This window comes from Erpetoichthys calabaricus, chromosome 16 (genome assembly GCF_900747795.2).
Source record: "Erpetoichthys calabaricus chromosome 16, fErpCal1.3, whole genome shotgun sequence".
Lineage (NCBI taxonomy): Eukaryota > Metazoa > Chordata > Cladistia > Polypteriformes > Polypteridae > Erpetoichthys > Erpetoichthys calabaricus.
Window position 1 is genome coordinate 65,985,941 of NC_041409.2, and position 23,730 is coordinate 66,009,670.

A 23,730-nucleotide genomic window follows, 5' to 3' on the forward strand; every position below is an offset into this window, starting at 1 on the left:
AGTCGAGGGAATGTCAGCCTTGCCGAGCGCAAATTTAGTGACTGGGTGATGAATTTCCAGCACAGTTCTACTTTTTCTGATAGCCAATAGTGTGATGAATTATGGTTGCTTGTGGTGTATGAAGAGTTAACAGGTACAGCAAATTGAACTGCAATCTCATCCTTTTTTGTTTTTCCATTTTGTTGTGGTAAGTAAAACACGAGCCATCAAACAGACGAGCTTCTCTTGTTCACGAGGTCCAAAATACCCACGTCTTATTCCACGTCACTGCGTTCTTTGCATTGTACTTCAGGATGAGCGTTCACTGGTTGACAGCACTCGTGTGCACAGAGCCCATGAATATCACTAAAGATAAAATCAAACCTGTGTGATTTTGTCAGGACGAGTTGTCAGCTAGTGAGTAACTGGGCAAATGTGACAATGCCTTTAAACGTCACCTTGGAGTGTCACTAATGTACAGATATGGTATTTATACACTGCTGTGTTGGAGGGATTGGGGCGAGGCCATTTAACCAGTCAGTAGCTGATACTGGATAGAGTAAGGTCACTGGCAGCTCAAAACATGAAAACAGTCCTGAATGACTTGAAGCGTAATTAAGCCTACAGGCCGAGTCCTCCTTAAAGCCTTACAGCAAGATGAGTCTGCTTTCGTGAGTATCTGTGGGCGGACTGCTTGGATTTGTGCTTCATTTGTTCATTTTAGCGATGCTAAATATAGAAGTATTATTAATTCATGCCTGGATGTTTCACTGTTATGAACAAAGTCGTGCTGATTGCACTGTTGTCAGAAAACATTAAAGTCACAAACCCTGTCAGCGTTTGAGCCTCTCTGGAGGGTCACCGTGCCCTCTCTTTACACCAGAGTCATTCACCGTGTAATTGGATTTCCTGGACAAGTATTTTGGTTGTCTTTTATTGTTACCAATTTTTATTTAACAAAACAAGTAGTTGCTGTCTGCTTCTATAGCATTGTCCTAGAAGAGTGTGTTTTCCATTGCCTGAATCAGAAGGTGCACAGTCTTTTAGTTGAAAATGATCTCCATCCACACCAGCATTTTCACACCATTTACAAAAGTATCTCCACCCATACTTAAAACAAAACGAAGTTTATGGCAGAGATGTTCACTTGCACTGGGTATCTCTCTACACTACAAGGCCAAGTTTGTCAACACCTGACCATCACTCTATATGAGCTTGTTGGACATCCCATTCCAAAACCTTGGCCATTGATAAGGAGTTCACCCCCTTTGCAGCTCTTCTGGGAAGGCTTTCCTCAGGGTTTTGGAGTGTGTCTGAGGGGATTCTGGGCCCATTAAACCAAATTGTGACGTCAGGTGCTAAAGACCTGGTTTGCAATATGCGTTCATCCCAAAGGTGTCCAGTAGGGTTGACGTCAGGGCTCTGTGCAGGCCTCCCAAGGTTCTCCGTGTATTTTTGGATTTGGGGTTGGTGCATAGTCTTGCTGGAACAGAAAAGTGTGTTCCCCAAAATGTTGCTGTGTTGTCTTGCTTATAGCATCAGGTTTCACATTTGAGCACTTCCACTTACGATCAGCATTATAAAAACGCTCTTTTCAACTGAGTCTGTATTCAGAAAGTCTTAGCACAAGGCTATTATTTTTTGAGAGCCACCCCACCAAAAACTACTTTTGAACCGTATAACAGAATAGTACAAATCTTTTGGGTTATTAATATTTGGAAACCTTTCAGATATTCAGAGAACACCATGGACACCCTGGTGACAAGTGCACTGTTTATTTCATTCACACTAGTGTTATCAGCTAGCAATAGAAAAACAGTTTCCCAGCCAATAAAGTGGTATTAAGTATTTTGGCAGCCCCAGAATTAACTTTGTACGAACAGAACATCTTCCTGCTACATCTTTTAGTTTAGTTCTCTGTCATAGATTAGAATGCTTGCCGTTTTCTGGGCCTGTACCTACTAAGTATGGCTGCACATGACAAAATAATTTGGACTACTTGACTTCAAGCAAACATCACTCCCACCAAGTCCTACTCAGAGTATTATTATAACCTATTATGTGTCCACAGAAAATCTTTTTTTTTTGAAGACCCGATACCTGATGATGAACCTGGACCCTGAATTGAATTAATGGAGATTAAGTACTGTATGAGTATGATAAACCCTCATCACTGGTAAGGGGGAGGAAACCGTACCTCCCCGTTAGTGGTCAGCTTACCACTACTACGCCATTATGTACCTTCTGAGTACCCAATTAGCACAAGTATCTGTTACTCATTAACCATACAAGGCTTTGGAAAAACGAAGAATCATTTTTCTTGCTGACTCTTGTTCTTGACGATTATAGCTACACTTGATGGATTATTTAGCCACAAGTACTGCAGAAAGAAGTAGTAATGGTAGTCATAGTATTATCATGTGGGCCTGTGAAAGGCTCCCCAAAATGTTTCATGTCTGTAGTAACCCTGTTAAGACTTTTTTACTTTATAATACAGTTAACCTGCAAATGGAGAATTCTTTTCACTGTGGCGGGCACAACATAAATAGTGTGTAAATACTGCAGTGTCTATACAGTAAGGTACACTTGTTTGTCAGACAGTACTTTTGTATTTAAAATATATAAGAAGCACTGTCACTGCAACACTGTACTTTTCAAAGCACCAGCAGCCACAAAGCACACTCACAAACACTCCACTAGCTGAAGCTGAATTTTCTTGTCTTCAGTGTACCATCCCTAATATTGCTGGCTCAAAGCACCAAAAATACAGATGCATTATCCATCAGTGATATGGGGGACAAATGGTGCAAAATGACTTCCGTTGCTTGCTAAGAGTTGCAGGAAGGCAATGGATTCAAAGAAGCACCTTTAATGCCAGCCTGTTACTGGCTCGTTCCAGCTAATAAACACAGTATACTGTATGTGTGGCACGACTACTGAAAGAGAAGTTCATTGTTTCGAACGTCTGGTTCACTTTCTACAGCACAATGGCACTTAAACACTGAGACATGGCCTATTATGCATACCAGCTGAACCTATATGTGAGTCACCCACTCTAGAAGCATCTCTGATCATTTTGGTTTACGCTTTACAGCCTTAAAGAAAATCCATACTTGCGTTACTGTAGAGTGTTGAAAACAGGAGAGGCTTCCAGATTCACTTTGCTCCACTGATTCAGTAGCCTAACCACACAGATGGAACAATCTACATTTACAGTATTTGGTGCCATTTAAAATGAACATCACAAGTACTTTAAATAACTCGTTAGAAAATACTAATACAGACTTTTAAAATTGATTTTCATCATTGCACACAATAATCTTAGTTAAATAAAATCGAACATACTATATTTAACTTTATGATCCAACTACTTTTTTTACACTGTGTTTCTGTGAGGCTTAGCCAGTGTTATTTCTGTAGTTTTACTTGCTGCAGACAACAGGCTAATCTGTGTCTTGGAAATTTACATTATCTGCTTGCTTATGACAGGCTACTTGCTGTTTCAGATATGAAGATGAAAAAAATTAAAGTATTGTTGATGAGGTGTAGCTTCCACTTTAAGACTTTAATGTAAGGATAGGTGTCTGTGTGTCTGTCCAGTCTGGTTGCTACGTCTCTGTCATTCCAACGGATGGCACATCACAAACGTTTTTAGTAGTAAAATGCATTGCAATTGTCATTCCAACAGATGGCACATCACAAACATTAACACTGCGTTGCATGGTGGACTGCAAATGTTAACGCTGAGGTCTAGTTGGTTACTCAGATTTCAACCAGTCTTAGACAGGTAGTACAGCTGACTGGTGCAAAATATGGAGTTGTGAATAGTAAAGTAGTGTACAATGTGAGTGTGTGAAAGGTAGTTGTGATCATTTATGCAATATTTTAAAACAAAAGGGAAGAATTCAAACATATATAGAAAAATATCCTGCCAAAAGGAGAAAGGTGTCATAGCAACTACAGTCACAATGGTCACTTAGATGTGACAGCCGATTGTTCTAGACACTGAAAGCTTAAACTGATGCTCACTATTATCCTAACCTTTAAAAGTTGATACGCACATGCCAAATAGTACAGGGCATAAAGTGACCTAGAATGGTTTCTACTATTAAAACACGGAAAACATTCCAAGACAGTCAGCCCTAGAATATTGTACCATAGGTTGTGACAATTTGGAATGTTAAATGTCTTGGTAACAACTGAAAGGAAAACTTACACTTCTTTGCAACTTTTATCTTTGCCTTTAAAAATGTTCAGATGCAGCTTTGTTCTTTAAAAAATTAAAAAAAAGAGGAATGCCCGTGTAAACAACAAGCTGACCATGTGATCATATGTATCTGGGTAGGAACAGCTTTGCTACTCCTTCATTCTGGATCCTTGGGCTTGTGATGCTCAGTTCAAAGTCATAAAGTGCCTCCTGGAGCCTCTTTTGTCAGGTCTGTTGCTGGTTTGTCACACTCTGATTTGATAGCTGTTGACGTCAGAAGTTGACTTCTGGTCAGCGAGCTTCTTTTCACCTGACAATCTGTAAAAGGAAAGCCAGTGCATTTATTAAGTGGGTAACATTTTCAGAATTGGCTTTGTACATGACTACAGAAAATGTCAGTAGTTATTTAAGGTGCTTTTTGGATTACAAAATCAACACTTAACACATTACATTTATAAAGTGAATAAAACACATGTCATAGTCGCTGTCAGAATAAACTTAAGCATTCATCAGGTATTTCTTATTTTTCTGTGGAAAATCACCAGTGAAAGATATTGTGACAAACATGACAAAATACTAATAAAAACACTGCACTGGATTTCTAATGTGATTGATAGATGGTAGTCTGTGCAGCCCTCTGAGCCACGTAATAATAACATGATGAGCACTGCCAAAGCAGGAAATGTTTGCACCCTTAAAATAAAGAGAAAATGACTCATTACAGCTGCTACACACAAAATATCTACGAGTTTGCTCCAATATCTGCTAAGTCTTCCTTTCTTACCAGTATCCATACCTACCCCCTCTTTCCTCCCTTTTGTCTCTCCTCTCTAGCAGGTCTCCCAGTACTATTTCCACCATACCCTTTACTAGCATGGCTCATTAAATCGTGTTTCTTCACAACTCTTCCATGTGATCTTTTCTTCTGTTCATACACTGACTGGCTATTTATGGTAAAAATGACAGGAAGAACATCCCCTCAGTTCAGTGTGTAAATATGGGTCAACTTGAGAGAATTAATTATGTTATAAATCACTTTGATAAATTAATGCAGGTTGCAGATTAAGCGCATGGGAGCAAAATTATTATAGTAAAATTGACATTATAAGTATGCTGTTCTTTGCCTTTTCTACTGCTGTTCATTTAAGTACTCTGCTCCTCTGCTGACTTCAAAGTATACTGTGAATACAACGGGAACGTTCACCAACATTTCACTCTTGAATGTAACAGTTCAACTAAACCAAATTTCAAAGTTTTCTACCTTTTTTCTTAACTTGATAAATGTATGTGCGAAGGGTGAACCTTTTCAGTCTAGTTGTTTACCTTCTTATTTGTCACACTTTGCAGTCTAGTAGTTTAATGTTTTATTAATTTGTACAATACAGGAATATCAAGTTGCTTATCATGAAAGCCAATGACCTGCAGTTGTGAGCAGAAATCTCCTGCCATCTCCAAAGCATATCATTCAGTAATGTAAACCCATTTTGAATGCATCTTGTTGCAACTTTTTTTTTTGTGGGGAGGAGTATATGAGGTTAACCCTCTAAACTTAACCTGAAAATAGCTCCAGGAGCACTGTGCAATGGCTGAACCTGTGCTATGACTCCCAAAGATCAGGCCAAAAGACACTTTCCCCTATAGTGTTTAACAAAATATATATATAAAAAAAAAGTTATGTTGTTTTAGAGGTTAATATGTATTCTGCTATGTCTTAGTCTCACCAAGCTTGAATTGAGGAAAAAAATACAGTAATTAATTTTTGAGGAAGAGTGTAGTCTCTTGTGTTTGTTCTATAAAATATACATGAATCTCTAATACCTCGTCCATCTTTACTACATATACTCTCACCTTTGTCCATAGTGATCTAGAAGCAGGAATTTTAGTTGAACAGTCTTTTGCATGCTTCTCTATGCACACACACACACACACACAGAGTGGAACATATGGGGACTAGGGAGTGTCCAGGTCAGGTTAACAGTCGCAGATACATGCTCCAGATGGCCAGCTAAAGTTCTTTTAAGATAACCCAATCCTTCCATTGTTGCTGTGCTAACGCATTCATGTTATCGTTCTAAAATCTTTCTGCAATCTAAGTGGATGACTGTTTTATGAAAATGTTAACAGGACTTTTAAATTAATAGATACAATACTATGTGTAAGCTTATTGTCATATTTTCTGTTACATATCTTACTATTGTTACATAGTTTAGAAATGATGTAGTTTGAGTTGTGTATCTTCATACAGTTTTGGATGAAAACTGACTAGAAATGCACATGCAGTGTTCTTAGTCACTATAATCAAAATGTTTTGCATAAAGTAGTACTCTTGAAAACATATTTCCATAAATTTGATATTACTTCAGATCGTATTTCAAATTATTGCATGGATCAAAAAATATAAAAGATCAGAAAAATATAGGTACAAATTTTATGTATGGGGTGCTATTGTTTTCTTTTCTGTTACACATAACTTTATCATTTGAGCTTGACTGTCCTCCATTTTCTTCTGTTTCTAATCTGCTTGACTCCCAAAAAAATTAGTCCTGAAATGGATTTGTTTAACCTTCTGAAGATCTGGTAGATGTCTGTTGCAATTACTAATATATGTACTATGACTGCCTTGAATACAGAGAATCTATAAAGTGCACAGACTTACTGTCTTTCACTACGACTGTTTCTGCGGTGAGGGCTGGACTGGCTTCGAAGAGGAGATCCAAAATTCTTCCGGTCTTTGGTGGGTGAAGGCGGTGCAGGCTTTCCAATCTGTAATCCAATAGTACCAACAAACAATATCTCATTAATTACCACAATCTGATACCTCATCAATAGTGAACTGCCTTACAGAATTAGAATTTCTAATATTTCCTTAAAACAAGTGCAGGTATATATACCACATCAGACTTAGCGCAGAATGGCATCAGAATTCTTCATTAACTAATAATCTCGCATAGGTATACCTTCATATATTACAGGGCAATATCAAACTGGAGGTAGACCCAAAAAAGGCCAAATGACTATAGAATATTTGTAAAACTGAAGAATGCTAAGATGTAGTAAACAACAGGCATAATAAAGATTATTTTTAGTACATCTAGTGAGTCACTAATTAGGTCTCACTATAATTGTATGTGCATGCTGTAATAGTTATCAATTAATATCTCTATACACTATTTTCTTGTTTCAGTAAAGGACAGCCGTCACTGTACTTTACCTTCTCTATGGTTACAAAGAAAAATGCTATATGCTAAGTCAAGTAATGAATGTTGTAAAGCATTTTCCAAAATCTTGCATACATCACAAATGCAAGAAACACTGTTTTTTCCAGAATATATGAGATGTGTTGTTGGATCATGAGGCATGAAATGGCCCTACGACTGTCTGTGCCAATATGATGTTAGGCAAGGCTGAGGAAAAATTTCAGTTTTCTAACAAAGTATAGCTGCCATGAAAATAAAAAAAATAAAAACAATCAAATACAGAACTGACTTTTTAAAATGTAAATGAATTTATAATGTTATAATATTTTGGAATATCTGTTTGCATTAAGAACACCTTTATATTAATTTCTTACTGAACACTATGACTAAAGTATTCATTAATTATCCAAATATGCATATTCTAATACAGGGTAGCAGAAGCCCAAAGCCTATTATGGCATGATTGGGTGCAAAAGGCAACCCTGGATAAAGACTGCAGTCCACCGCTGAACATGCTGACTTACATTAGACATACAGTATATACAAACCAAAGACCTGTGTGTGTGTGTGTGTGTGTGTGTGTGTATGGAGCAGTCCCCTCTGCTCACGGTTAACCACAGCCACTAGATGATGCATGCATGCACTTTCAAATTTTTTGGGCACTTGCATGCACCTCACTTCTCACTACAAAAAACCTGTGTGCAGCAAACGCTACACAACGTTGAAAGGAAGCAAACACTTGGGGTTTTCACTAAAAACATTGTCTACCTGCAGGTATTTCCTTGAGACAAAAATATGCCAGCAATACGTCTAAGATATGGTATCACCAGTGTCTTCTCACAGAAGCCAGTGGGCCAGCAAGCACAGGTGGGTCCACATCCTCTGCTCTGGGTAATTCTTAAGTGTCAGCTGATGCCTCTCCAAGTTCACGAATATAGTTAAACTGCTAGGAAGTTTTCGGGATGTTTTTTTGTCCTGAAGAACTCCCATAGCTAGTTAGGTTACTAATTAGCATACCCTTTTAAAATAAAAGACATATGAATATGGGAAGAATGCACTTTTTATACAGATAATGTCTGGGGGAGAACCTAATCTTGGAAGACAGTAGCTAAAATTATGACATATTTTAGCAGAACACAATAGAATCTTACAGTTGGAGCACATATGTGCTATATATTACATTGTCAAGGCAATGCCGGAGTGAGTTTTAAACTTGAAACCTCATGTTTTGAATTTCAACTCTGTACGCCAAGTATGGCAAGAATGTTCACTGTAATCTAATTAATACACTGCTGGCATTTTGAAGGGTTATGTCCGTTGTCAGTACTATCAACTTACCTTTGTAAAGTACACACACAATTCATACCACTTTATGAACAAGTTGAACTGGATGTAGTGAGAGTGGCTTTGAACAGAGGACTGCTTTGCTTTAAGCCATAATTACAATATACAATTCTTAGGAGTATTTACACTTTATATGGCATGCCACTTTAGCCAATTATGAGAAAATTGTACAACTAAACGTGTTCCCAGCACCTTATAATTACATAAAGCATAGCTCTTCACGTACCATATAATTCCTTCAAGTGTGTTCAATCAAACATGAACTGTTTTCATCTATCCCACTAATTGCACTTGAATGTAGTGCTGAATTGTGAAAAGCTCCTAAAGCTAGAATTGTGCATTACAACAAGTGTGAAATTTCTATTAAAAAAAAAAAAGAAAAAATGTACATGCAGGAGAGTTGTGTCACTGCAGAGACAATATCTAATCAACAGTAACATTCAAGGAACTGAGGAATTGTTATTAGTGCAGCCCTAACACATTAAGTACCAGGGATGACCTCAGCTGCACTGCCGCAGACAGATGACATGAGTTACAGCAAAAATCAATGTTAGTGCACCAGATTTCCATACAGAGCCATTAGTAAATTAAATTAGAAACTATTACAGAAAACTGCTTTAGTTAACTTACAGGAACACAGAAATCTGTCTATAGCTGTGATCATAAGAAAGGAAACTTGGGGCACATAGTTGGTAACCTTCATTCTATACGACTCTACGCACCTTCAGCCTCATGTCTCGCATATGCCTCTCAAGCTCCTTGCGCAACTCCTCTTGTGTCAGCTTGTCCACATCTAGAATTGAGTGCTTCCATTCAATCTGTTCAACACTGTGGGGGTCATGGGACACGTACTGACCAATCTTCACTTTCTTCAGTGTATGCCAGTACCTGTGATAGGCGACATCAAACTCCTGCACCAGGTCACTCAGTGTCCGAAAGGTCACAGGCTTGTACATCAGGTCCTCACGTCGACTTATGCCCAAGGCTCCAAAGCGTCCCCCGCTGTGCACCCCAAGTACAATGTGACGGAAGTAATTCCCTGAGAATTGGGTTTTAAAGCTGAGAGGAAAACGTTCTAGGCCTGGTATGCTGTTGGTAAGGTAGCTTTGCCAAGAGTTAAAGGAAATGGATTTAACACAAAATGAGGTCCGAAGAAGCATTTTGGAGGTACATGCAGACCTTGCAGTACATCCCTACATTTTTATGTAAGTCTCTCAGATCTGTAAGACTCTTATTTACTGGTCTGTGTGAAAACATTTACGTCTGCGACTGACTGCAGGGTGGTCATTAAAACACATTACAGTGATGTATATCATGAAACTGCAGCCATGATACAATTGGCAAATACTTACAGTTGAGGAGATGTGCTCTCTATTTCAGACATCAGGAAATTAGGAAAGTAAAACTGTAGTACAAATAAATAATAATCTTGGTAGGGGTTATGCAGAAAACACTGAAAAGTAATGTATAATGGGCAAACTAAAAACAATGGCAATGCTGCCTATCTCTTTTAACATAAAATGATAATGAAAAGGAGAACCACAAAAGCACATGTTAATATCTTGAATGAACAATATAAATAAAGAGTTCAGGAAATTGTAAGTGTACATCAGTGTAAGAATAAACCTAAAAAGCAGGAAAGTAAAAACTTCTGCATGTCAATATCCAAGGGTACATTGCATATTTAAACATACAATGTGGTGTAGTCCTGCGGCATAAACTAATAAAATATGTCAGAAAAAAGGGGCAAGATAAAATATTGCCAAGCAGAAGTTACACAACATGTCAATACTCTAGAGCAAAAGAAATGGATGAACTACTGTAAATTCTTCCGCCTGTGACATTCAAGATGACTGGAACATATAACCAAAAGGGAATTTTTCCTATTATAACCTCAGAACATCCTTTAATTTTACTAAGGACACTGGTCCTCCAGGCTAGTGCTTCTCAGTGGGAAACAGCTGACAAAGACTTTTTGGCTTATGTACACATTTTCGTTCTGACCTGGTTTAAGTCCTATCAGCTGGTGAGAAAAGCTGAAGTGTACTCCAGAGGATGATGATCATAATGAGAACCTGCTGGGATGAGTGACCTGGAACTGTTTACATGACGATCAAGTTAATTATTTTGATTAATTTTGAAACTACACAGGTCTGACCTAACCCAGTAGACTCTTTACTAGAAAATAATGCAAGAAGGCAAAGGATTTGTTAACATCTTCCTTTAAATGGCAGAAATAAAGAACAGCAGACTTCAAGAATGGTACTGAAGCATTACATTAAAAGAAAAGTAAATGACTATGGAGAATGCATTGCAGTAGTTCTACCTCTGGCTAGTTAGATATTTTCTAGTGGCTATCTAGTTTCTAAGAGATGCAACCTTTTGTTTCCAGAAAGTTCCTTTTCCTGCCTCTAAAACAGTCTGTCAGACTGCATTGACTGAACAGATAAGGATACATTCCTAGAATCACGGCTTCCAAGCACTTGATTGGCAGAGCCTCTCTGATCATCTCCTTAGCAATGTCTAACAGCCTGAAAAATAAAGCGCGGAGATTAGCTGGTGTTCTCTTTACTTCAGTTTCACTTTTTGACATAACTGGAGCAGTGTCTAAAAAAACTATCAATTGTGCACTGGCATCTTAAAAATCTGGATAGTTATCACTTTTTACTAATCTGTAAAGCAGCTGTCTTTATTCGTTTTTTATGTAAATATAGAGATAAGTTCCACCTTTTACACTGTTATTGTATTAAACAAAAATAATTTTTAACATAAATTATTATTTTCAACATTCTACAAGTATTGGCTTCTCTTTTCTTCCCATCCAAATTTCATTACACATGTATTTCGGCTATAGGTGCTTATACTAAGCCAGATCTGATCTGAATCTATTAACTTCAAAAATACAGATAAAAAATGAAAACCTTACGCAGTGAGAGGTCTGTTCTTCTTAATCTCAAAGAACTGTGTTCCAGTGTGATTGTACCTGAAAAAATAGTTAAGTCCAAAAGTGCCCATGCTTGCATACAGTTGCTTGAATGCATTATTAGATGTGAATCTTTCTTTATAAATTAAGGTGATACCTGCCACAGGTTGAGCTACTTGACATTAAATCAAACTTGCCAACAAGCAGAATTGAGATTCATAAATAATGACCTACAAGCTTTACACCACAGCCAACTCGTAAAGAGGCGATCCAGCAAACAATGTCTTGCTCTGCTCTTCAAGTGGCCAACATTACATTTCACAAATGTACAGGATTACTTCTTTGCTGCCAGTAACATTGCCCGTGTATGTGCTTTTTCTCTGCTAGGAACAAGTAGAAAGAGATTCAGCAAGGATGTTATGGTCAATACAGAAACAAAAATCTATATAAAAAAAATATACATTTAGTTTTATACATTATATTCGAAACCCTTTTGTCACATGTTTATGATTGTGTGGGTTGATTTGTATGAGTGAATCAGTGTGATTGTGGCTAGTAATATACTGGTGCCCTTCAAGTTTTGATTCCTGTTTTTGGCCTGATGTTGCAAACACAAGCACTGCATGTTTTCTAGCAGCTTTGCACACGTGTGTACTTCTGCTCTATGAGAATATGAACAGAGACAGCATTCAACAAGACGCACATTATGCTGATCCAGAACACTGACAATAACCTAAATCACATCAGAATGTGAATTAGTAAAACAATCAAAATGTACTCAATTCTTAATGTATTTTACCAGAAATATAATTAGGCATCATTAGCATTAATTATAAACCAAACCATGCACACAAATTGTGTTAATGCATAACGAGAATCCATTCATCTTAGGTACCCACTTTGTCCAATTCAAGAGCAAGAGGCAATAGACATGTAATGAAAAAAATCAGAGACCCTGAAATGCGTATAAAACACAAAGAGGGAAACAACCAACACTGGATAGGTCACCAGCTATCACAGAGCACACAGACATACACATTCATACTTTAATGCCTAAACTGCAACATGTTGTATTATTCCTTCAATTTTTTTAACCTGCTTATCCGGGGCAAGGTCATGGAGCAGATGGACCCTATCCCAGCATTCATCAGGCGCAAATCAGAAACTTTCTCTGGAATGATCACAGCGTGAATACATGTGCACATTGAGACCAGTTTAGCAACAGCAATTTCCCAAACCTGCATGTCTTTGCTGAAAAGGAAGAATATATAAACTCAATGCAGGGAGCGCTCAGGACATGAACCCTAGTGCCCTTATTAGGAGGCAGAAGCACTGCCACTGCTCTACCGTGCCATCTGTATGTAAATCCAATTGCGATAAATCTCTGAACCTCAGTGATTAGTTTTATAAAATGATCAATTGGTTGTAGTTTTAAACTACCTTTGAATGATTTTGAATCATCTTAATAACGTTACCAATAACAGGCTTCATCCCTTTTTCCATTTATTAATTGAATGATGTGACACATTACTATGAAGTATATCATGCAAAATATTATTGTGTAAATGTTTTACACTGTATGCTTGGGCAACAATTTATTCTCAGTTTTATTAAATACACTTAGAGCTGCTGCAGTAACAGTTTTCAAAAGAAGCAATAAAACTGCTTGGCAAAAATACACTTTCAAGGTTGGAAAATGGCTCGATGGATGGAAGATTCGCTATGACAAAACTGTCATCATGAGCAAATAACAAAAACAAATATATAAAGCATATCGGAAAGATATTTATGCCAATGCAATTAGTTTGTAACTGTAGCTACTGTACAAGGATGTATTTGGGAGTTCTAGATGTGCTGCATTCACTTCAGAATGTCAGTGATAACAGTTCACAGCTGTTAACATTCTGTGTCCCTTCTATTACTGAGAAATCAATAATTAAAATTATATCAATTAGCATTGGGCAATTAACAGGTAAAAAGCATCTTTATACAGTATGTGAACGATAATTACAATATACATATGATGCTAAACTTTTATGATGAGGAACTATAGAACCAGGCAATGAATAAAAAATGAGAACATTTCTAGAAAAACAAAGTGTTTTCACTGAGCCAGACTTTCATGACGGTGAATGCACATTTCCAAAAGCGCCTGGCAATATTCAGCTTCTTATTATATGCTCCAGTATGCTAGCACCCATATTCACAGAGCTACCAGTATTGAAACTGTAATAAAACTATGCAAGTTTAATAACTTGTTTTGGAGTTCTCTGAGTCTTTACACATTTACTTCTTATTGTTTACTAGCTGAAATACCCAGTGTTGCCCGGGAGGAAAATAAAGTGTTTTTTTATTTTTAATTGTTTCAGAAAAATATAATTAAAAAAAAACACAACTTTAAAAATAAAAATAAATCAACAAACAATGAAGACTCACTAATGTGCCTGTCTTGTATGTATGTTATCATCCAGTTAATGCTCGGAACTGGCCAACTCTATTTAATTTCAAAAGCAACAGGGTGAGCGTGGTGGTGCTCAAACATAAAGAATGTTGGCAGTCACCTCACAGTTCGCCCTCTGTTGGTCGTTCCGAGTATCAAGTAGATGATAACATGCATACTCGACCGCAAGATCACCCCCCCTCCCTACCCAGAAGGGGGTGGGTTAGGGTTGATTTCACCCTACAGTATTTTTAGTCGACCAATGAGAAACATGTGTACCAAGTTTCATGAAAACTGCTCCAGCCGTTCGGAAGTATACATACATAACACACACATACACTGACTTTTATATACTGTATATAGATTTATCATGTTGTTATCCTGGCAATGCCAATTTGTTTTCTGTTCAATGGACTACTGGTGCCATTTTGGGCCAAGCTTTGCATGTCTGTGGCCATAATGTTTACATAGCTATGCCCATTGCTGGTCACATGACACAGAGTTCATGTGATAGAGTGACGCACAGCCTCTGATACTCGGCACTGGATCCTTCCTAAAACCAAACATTGCGATAGTGACACTCAGTGGAAAGAAACTCAAGATACTGTTCGAAACTTGCGATTGAAACCTCCTTTGCACTCTGGTTCTGGTGTATTGATTTACTTTGGTCTCTTCTGGTTTTGAACTTTTCACCTGTCCCCTAACTACACATTTGCCTACTTCCTAACAGTGCCTTCCATCTCCTGGTTTTCTCTGTGCTCAAAATACCATTCTAGGTGTCAAACCTGGTAAATTTGATTAAGGGATGTGGAGGCCACACACATGCTTAAATTGAGTCAATTTGGTATCACCAGTTAACCTAGCATGCATTACTTTGGAGGAATAGGAGAAAACCCAGAAAGACACGATGAGAATTGGCAAACTCCACATGGACAATGATCAGGGCTGTAATTCAAACAGTGGGTCCATGAGGCAGCAGTGTCAGCCACTGTGCTTTTCAATTTACATAAGATTCCTTGTTTGACTAATTTGCATAACAGTTTTCACCAAGCAATTTCATCATTCATTAGTATATCTTAAATTTTACACTTCTGTATTAGATCCAGATTAGAGATCAGAAAACAGAAACAAAAAATCAGAAAACACCTATCATCATTCATTTACATTCATTTGGCACCTAAAGCATAGTAACTGGAAAATATGGGGGAGATATGGGCATCATGCACAGACCACACAAAGACAGTATGCTGAATCCATGTAATAGTAATGTATAATTTATAATTCAGCACGTAGGCTGCACATGCCAATGGAAGGAAGTCTGTTGATTTCTGGCTGAAATAAACAGTGAGATGAGTTAACTACTAGCAGCCCAGTCAGACAAGATATTTTGTAAATGGTTTATTGAAATGAGCAAGATGAGCAATGCCTGTGTTTACACCGTATAGTGCTGATCTATTTTAATAGATAAATGTTCACTGTATTTGTAAATGCTGTATAGAACTCTTCTTAAAAGTGCATCCCAGCTAAGTTTTTTTTCTCCTAAAAAACTTTATTACCCATAATTTAACACTTCAAATCCTGGGGGCTTAGTTGGATAAAAACTGTCCACTGAGCAAGTATGGTGTCAGTACTGTAGTCGGTTTCTTGCCTAACTGTGTGTCCACTGCACAAATTGTGAACTAGCTGAGTAGGAGAACTTTTTTTGTAATGTTGCAACTTTTTACACTTTACTCCTTTTCTATGCCAAATAAAGCTTGTTATGTTACTTGGCTACAGAAAAGTTTATCTTGTCTGTTAATGTTTTTCTGTTTGCTTAAGAATTACCTGACTATGTTGATAATTGTTATATTTCAGCCAGGATTCCTACCCTGGATGGGATACAAATGTGACTTTTGTGTCCATTTTTTTCAATTTTTATGGTTAACATTTTTTATTATTTACTTTCTTCATGCGTATGCACGCTTTGTTATATGCCATGTCAAGGGACTGCCCTGAGTCCTATAGAGGCCATGAAAATCCACAATCCCTTGCAGTTCATTCTGAATGTGCTTGTGGTGTGGTGAGTCTCTTTAGTGATGATCTGTTATTGTTCTTTTTGTGGATTTCTGAATTTTTTGACACGTGTGCTCTGCATTTTGACTACTCTTTGAATTTGTGACTGGGAGATTATTTGCCTTGGATTACCTTTGCCTTTTTAGGCAACTACTTTTATCTTGTGCTTTGTGGAGCTATATTGTATTAGAGAGCCATCCATCCATCCATGTTCCAACCTGCTGAATCCGAACACAGGGTCACGGGGGTCTGCTGGAGCCAATCCCAGCCAACACAGGGCACAAGGCAGGAACCAATCCCGGGCAGGGTGCCAACCCACCGGAGGACACACACACACACACCAAGCACACACTAGGGCCAATTTAGAATCGCCAGTCCACCTAACCTGCATGTCTTTGGAGGAAACGCACGCAGACACGGGGAGAACATGCAAACTCCACGCAGGGAGGACCCGGGAAGCGAACCCGGGTCTCCTTGTATTAGACAGCAATTTTGTAAAATCAGTCTTTTATTTATAAAGATTCTGTGTTACCCTTAGTGTTACTAGCTTTGGTTTTGATGGTATTTCACCCTCTACTTGGTATTTTAAATATTTTTGTGACTTTTGTGCTCTGTAGGTCATAACAATAATTAGTTTAAGTAGAGAGTGTAAAAAGCTATGTGGTATTGCAAAGCTATGTTATCTGCCTGCTGCGACAGTATCAATTCAGCATATTGTGCATAAAAACAAAAGTGGTGTGGATATATGTATGTACTATAACATTTTTGTTGTGTACATGCTGCGATTTGTACACGATTACTTTAACTTCCAGGCTTGAAACTGTAAACTGGTTGCTAAAGGCAGTGAATGCCCACCTCCTCACTAGTGTCTGCTTTTTGAGGATGTGCTAGCGTGACACAAAGGTTCTGTTGATTTAGCTCAACCAGATAAACTGCCTACTGTGCTTTTTGTAAGCAACACTTTGTTTTAATCTCACCCCAAGATTTATATGCCCATGTAAAAGCGACAAAGTCTTTTGTGTGTGTTTTATTATCCACATCCATGCTTTCATAACAATGTTGTGAAAAAAAAAATGCTAAAGAATGCTCTTGTCTCTTAGTCAGTTAATTTAATTGTGGTCCCCCAAATAAGTAAATCTGTATACCCTTTAATGGACTGTTATTCCACCTTTTAATTTAAACTGGTACCACTTGCTTTCAGGATCTCTGAAATGGATAAAGCTTGTTAAATAGCTGAATAAATATACAGCATATTAAAGTGCCATCACAAATTCAAACTTCCTTGCATCATATCACACTGTATGTTGAAAGTTTTTTGAAAACTGATAAATGTATTCTCTTGATAGGCACGTTTTCCTTATTCTTTTGATTCCTCAACACCTCACTAAATATACTATTAAGGACATTTTGTTGTGTAGTGAAATGTGTATTTTAAGATAGATTATATTCATTATTTAAGGTGTCCTCCACACCTGCTAGTGATTGAACAATGTGTAGAAGAGCAGACATATTACTCTGCCACCTTGCAACACTTTGGTTCTAAGTCTGAATCTGGGTGGGCTGTGGAGTTTGCATGTTAATGACATTGTTTCTCAAAGAACTCTAACTTACTCCTACAAGACATGACACCTGGTTGATTGGTTCTGTCAAATAAAACAGTCATTGTCATCCTGCTTCTATATGCCATGTGAATAACTGGAAGTGCTTCTGGCATTTCTGTGTCTCTAACGTCTTTTGCTCATTGCTTTGTATGACTCAGAATGAGGTCAACGAAATTTGAAAGATGACTGAATTATTTTTGAGTTAGTCTGCACATACTCTGTATCTTTGAACCTTAGCCCACACATAGACAGTTTATATACTATGGATCTGTCAGTAAGGTTCGAGTTAAGCATCAGAAGCATAGTTTCAGCATTTTAACAGGCAAGTCCTTTAGCCTCTTTTTATTTCATAATTACAGCAATTTATAGTTTACTACACTTGACATGGCAATAAACAAAGCAATGCATATCCATCCATCCATTTTCCAACCTGCTGAATCTGAACACAGGGTCACGGGGGTCTGCTGGAGCCAATCCCAGCCAACACAGGGCACAAGACAGGAACCAATCCCGGGCAGGGTGCCAACCCACCGCAGGACACACACAAACACACCCACACACCAAGCACACACTAGGGCTAATTTAGAATCGCCAATCCACCTAACCTGCATGTCTTTGGACTGTGGCAGGAAACCGGAGCGCCCGGAGGAAACCCACGCAGACACGGGGAGAACATGCAAACTCCACGCAGGGAGGACCCGGGAAGCGAACCCAGGTACCCAGGTCTCTCAACTGCGAAGCAGCAATGCATATTAAAAGTGCAAAAACATACTGCATTGACAGGTGGTATAGTAAGTCAAATTAAAATGAAATGAGTTCAGGTTAGCAATGTAATACAAAGAATGAAAAATGGTTATAGGTTCAACAATTATGGATGTAACATGTAAATATTTATAAAATAAGCATTAGAGTTTAATTTTTTTCAATTACTTTCATTTTTAACATAAAAACCTCCCTGTAGGAGTCTCTCTGTTCATAAATTTTAATGTAGAGACAAAAATCGTACATATACCGACAAAACACTATCAGACCAGATACATTTAACACAGGCAGCCAATAACATTCATAGGTGTAATGCACAGGAAAGTCAGCTCCTAATATCTCAGAGCAGGTGCTTACATTACATTTTAACAAATGTGTAAGTTTCTTAGAATAGAGTAAACAGACAGAGACTCCAACCAGAAAGGATACTGCAAATCCCTGATAAATCGCTGTATTGCTTCTAGGCGATCAGAGGTGGAGGCTGATGGCTGGAATGTAGGCACACTTGGTATGAGAATCTGTAAGTAGGTGCAAGCAGAGCTTTAACAAAAAGCATATTCAGCACTGTTTGAAAAACTCCCCTTGTGTTCTGTTAAGCCCAACCCCCAGTTTCTCTCCCAAGAGTATAAATTTAACTGGCCTTTTCAATTATGCAATAAGCTTACAGAAATTGAGCACATTTATATCTTGTTCCAAACTAACTATTTTGCACACATTCTGCACCCATTATTTACAACATGTAAACCACTCCCAAGTTTAAAAACTACTCAAAGGCCTTTTCAAAAGTATGAAACATTTGACCATTTTAGACATGCTCCCTTTAAATGTTTTCATTTGTTGACCTAAAACAAACCCACGGCTACATCTTCCACTTTGTAAATCTCCCAGTAGCTGTACCCATGCCCACATACTGTACATCAGAGTGAGAACGTAAGAATTAGACTTTCTGTGAATTTTAATTATCTCACTGTTTTCCATTCACTGAAGTGATTTTATAATTTTATTATGTTCTCTTAACTAAAACCAGGTTTCCTATGAAGTAACATACACTGAATGAAGTTATCGTGGTAAATGGCAAGTACAGCAAGCTCAACAGACCTGCAACAGATACTGTTTTACAACTGCCAAACTGAGCATTCAGCCAAATAAAACATGACTAAGGTTCAGGATGATCGTTGTGTATATTAATTTTTAGCATTGCTGTCAGAACTAACGGGCAGCAAAATATGTAAAGAGTGCCATTTGATCTGAGAAAACTAAAAATAGACCAAAAGAGATGAGTAATGATTGTGACTGCACAAATGGTGAATCCACCATAACTAGAGTTTGAGCTGAGCAGAAACGATCCTCAACCACATTACAGTACTAAGTGCAATCATTTGGTTAAAAAAAGGCAATGGAAACCTGGGAGTCAGTCATTTAGTTCATGTACTTCTTGGCAGGTCTAGAAGATGGTCTTAAAGGAATACTACACTTGACTTTTTGAATTGAAGACCTGACTTTCCCCCTCATTCCTTGGTCGAGTCCAGTCTTCAATTGAAAAAGACATCCCCAGGAAGCTTTAGTTCCCTGTTTATGACGTGTGGATTATTCTGGTAGTAACTATTTCACATTATTTTAGCAAAAAAGTAAGGGCTTTGCACGGTTTGTGCATATGACTGGATAACTGACGCATAAATTATGCAACATGTGTATTGTGAGATTGTTTCTTTTTTCCATGGATGTTTTTCATGCCATTTGACACTGTACAGCATTGGTCACTATTAAGTTCTATTATATCATAAACTGTTTTCTCTCCATTCTGCATAAAATCATGAGATTACGTTTTTTTTTTCTCAACCACCACTACATGAGGAAAGTAACATAAAGAAAAGATCATTTTTTGGTGGAGTATTCCTTTAATTCTGCAGCATATCATTCCTATAATGGCTACAGTTTTAGCATCTGCATTGAAAGCTGATAACTCTGATGTGCAGTACATGCCAGGATGACCCTGTGTGTCTGCGTGGCAGGGCAGCCATTACAGACTTAATGCCACTCCAGGACATCACACACTTAATTACAAAATCGGCTGTTATCCTCTTACCAACTGCATGTCACACACTAACAGAAATACTTGTGTATACTAGCTAGAGCACAGCTATACCCCAGAGTTGCAGTATTTTATCATTGAAAACTTTTTTTTTTTTTACAAAGCAGTTCATAAGCATAAAAAAGAAATCAAATAAAACATTTCACTATCACTGTCTTCATATTAATGATGATCTCAGTTCCCAAGTTAAATAGTATGAATTTATTTTACTTATCCATTGAATGCTCATAAAGGAATGACAGAACCTTGAGTTTCACATTGCCATTTACATCCATGATTTGGATAGGGTGCAAACTTTTGTGCAGGTATAGTTTTCACATCAGGTGTGCTGTAAAGTGACATTTAGATTGCAAATAGGAAATACACCGTTTTTAGTATCCATTTAACCAAAATGTCAATTGATTTATTAATTGGGGGAATTGATCATTTGTAAACAGTCATACAATTAGATCAAGTACAAACAGACAACTTAAGAACTTTTCCTGCACGAAAAGACAGTCTAAAAAGGGTGGCCATTAAGATAGACCCTTGCAGTTGGGATGGGAGGATTACCTTAGGCAGGTCGTTGGCTCCTCTAATCCTCCTCACCAGGTCCTCGCCCTCTGGGTGGATGCGCGCCACGTGCCTCCACATCCTCTCCCATGTGGCCTCGTCCACGGGCAGACCCCCGCGGTTCACGAACAGCACTGCGCTGCCCTCTCGCAGATCCTCTTCCCCTTCATCGTCCTGCTCTTCTTCACCCCGCTGGGCCACACCCTCACACCCTGTTGCTGATCCCTCGTTGACCTCTGTCCTGGGAATGGTACCAACAACGCTTGACATCCTTCCCCCCGGCATCTCGCCCACCCAAGTTCAGACGCGCTACTGACAAAATCCTCCGCATCTAACCTAATCGGAGTGAGTGGGCCGCGAAGGACAGGACGCGGCGGTGTCTCGGACGAGCCGGCAGTCAGGGCGCAGCAGGAAAAGCTTAGTGGATCTCGAAAGGCGTCAAGAATTGTAGGCGACAGCGGCAGCGACTCGAGGTCACGTCTCACCGGCGCGTTGGCACTACACATGTGTAGTCGAGCAGCTGGCGCGGCAAGGCGGCACACGTGAATTTGTTAACAAAGACCGGCGCCTACAGTGCCGTTAGCCGGACTTTAGGTCGCTTAGAAGAGAAAACACCAGAGATGCGCTTCAACTTGCAATAACGGCTTTTGAATTATCCATCAAGCCACAGAGGTCATGTGACGGTTAAGAAATCATACTGAACGCATCACGCCTGCCTCATAGAAAATCAGAGCGATAAGTAACGACGCCTACCTGGCGCCCCGTTTCGAATCCGCGGAACCGGCGCGCGAGGCTAGACAGGGTTGGGTTCATTCTACTGCTGCTTGCGCGACCGCGTCAGCTAGGCGGCCTCCGCGCGTGCCAGGCACGCCCCGCTGGACGCGAACGAGCGAGCGAGTGAGCGCGCACAAAGTGAGGAGCTCGTGCGAGAAGGCGCGCTCTTGTATTCGATGCCGGGCAACGTTTTAATGTAAAAGACGCTTTCGCAAATAAATACCGATGCTTGACAGACAGCTCGTTACCGCGTACTCCGCCATAATCTTATACATGATTCCCTGAACGAAAATACGCCTCAATCTGTACGGAGGTTCTAAATGAAAGCTGTTGCCATGGAAATTTTAAATCAAATCTGGTCGAACATCGAACACACACGAGAATGCGCCTGGCCGTCCGCAACAGGAAGAAGTGTAAATTCCAAGAAGGGCTACAGATATTTTATCCCGAGCTCAAATGACTTATACGAACATCTTACCAGCCATGCCAATCCAAACTGGTCCTAATCTATCAAATGCCTGGCATTGTGGCAAAATAAAAACTGAAACAGAAATGACTCAAATGGACTAGACTTTAACAAATAACATGCATATTTTTTGCACACACCTGGCCCGTTTTGTCTTTTCAAGACCTTCAGTAGGATTAAAGGGTAATATGATGGAGACACTCAAGTGAGTATAAGATGTAAAAATAAAACACAAAGAGAAGGGGTTCTCAAAGGGGTTGGGGTTTCAGGTCAGATAATCCCATTTATTGGTAAGATGTGCAAATACACTTTGGAGGAAACAGATGGACATATTGTATGATTTTCCCAGCTTCACCTGTAACCAAGTCCTCTGTTTCCTCGGCTTTAGTGCCCTCAGTCATGGCTGAATGATCACACTCCTGACAAGATCTATGAAGCCAGCAAACTCCTTGGTTGAGAAGTGTGGTGTAACTTGTGTAATAGTGGATGTTGAGAGTCTGCTACTCTCCTTACCAGAATTCGGCGTCGGTTCTTCTTGGCTTGCGGGCAACCTTGGTAGCGTACAGGGCCGGATTTTCCTATAGGCTAACTAGGCTTCAGCCTAGGGCCTCAAGATCAAGAGGGGCCTACATTCAAATTGTTAGCAAAATTTTATTATCTCTCATGTAATTTACAAACTTAAAAATGGAAGGTGAAAGGGCCTCATAAGTGGAATAGCCTAGGGCCTCTTTTCATATAAATCCGGCCCTGGTAGCGTAGCAGACTTTGATGTGTGGAAAGGCACACAGAGATGGTCACCCCAGTTTGTGGACTATTTGCCAATTATATTTTATTTCTTTAATAATACAAAAGTGGAGATACAGCACTGAGCTACCGAAGAACTCTTCTCTCTTTTATTCTGTCTCTCTCTACTCCACCCACCAAATTTCTCCTCCCTTAAATAATCCATCAATAAACTTTATTACAACTTCCTGATATGGACTCCTGCTTACATTACTCCCTTACCCCAGAAGAAATGTCCTCATTTCAATAACACTTTTCAGAAATACAGTAAATGCAACATGTAGGCCAACTACTATCAGACCTCACCTAAGCAGTAATTAAACAGAATCATTAACTAAAATCCAATTTCCCCATAAAATGAGAGGGGTGTTCTAATAAAGTCCAAAACATCAACAAGTAATGCTTGCACATAAACAGTGTGCAGATTTAGCATAAGACCAGAGAGCATTTAGCTCTAATCAAAACAATACTAACAATATTACAACTTAATATAACACAAAGTCCTTAAATCTTGCAGGCATGTTCCTCTGACGTGGAGGCAAGTCATTAACACAAGGA

At 38.8% G+C, this 23,730-nt stretch overlaps 1 protein-coding gene across 1 annotated transcript; it reads right to left on the reverse strand.

The window, feature by feature from the left end:
* Positions 1-1,738: 1,738 nt before the first annotated feature.
* Positions 1,739-22,046, reverse strand: vash1 (vasohibin 1). The gene is made up of 7 exons (XM_028821555.2): positions 21,150-22,046; positions 18,935-19,023; positions 11,654-11,710; positions 11,184-11,258; positions 9,450-9,831; positions 6,843-6,949; positions 1,739-4,504 (listed from the first exon to the last, which is right to left on the reverse strand). Exons 1-7 carry the CDS (start codon positions 21,432-21,434, stop codon positions 4,432-4,434), a joined length of 1,068 nt encoding a protein of 355 aa, XP_028677388.2. The 5' UTR covers positions 21,435-22,046; the 3' UTR covers positions 1,739-4,431.
* Between the last annotated feature and the right edge of the window lie 1,684 nt (positions 22,047-23,730).

What these genes read in the sequence shown, in the direction of transcription:
- vash1 (XM_028821555.2), bottom strand. Translation starts at nt 21,434, where the DNA reads ATGCCGGGGGGAAGGATGTCAAGCGTTGTTGGTACCATTCCCAGGACA. An exon ending in AAGAACAGACCTCTCACTGC is followed by an intron (nt 11,259 to 11,653) that starts GTAAGGTTTTCA and finishes TTTATTTTTCAG; the next exon opens with GCTGTTAGACATTGCTAAGG. An exon ending in TGCGAGACATGAGGCTGAAG is followed by an intron (nt 6,950 to 9,449) that starts GTGCGTAGAGTC and finishes ATTGGATTACAG; the next exon opens with ATTGGAAAGCCTGCACCGCC.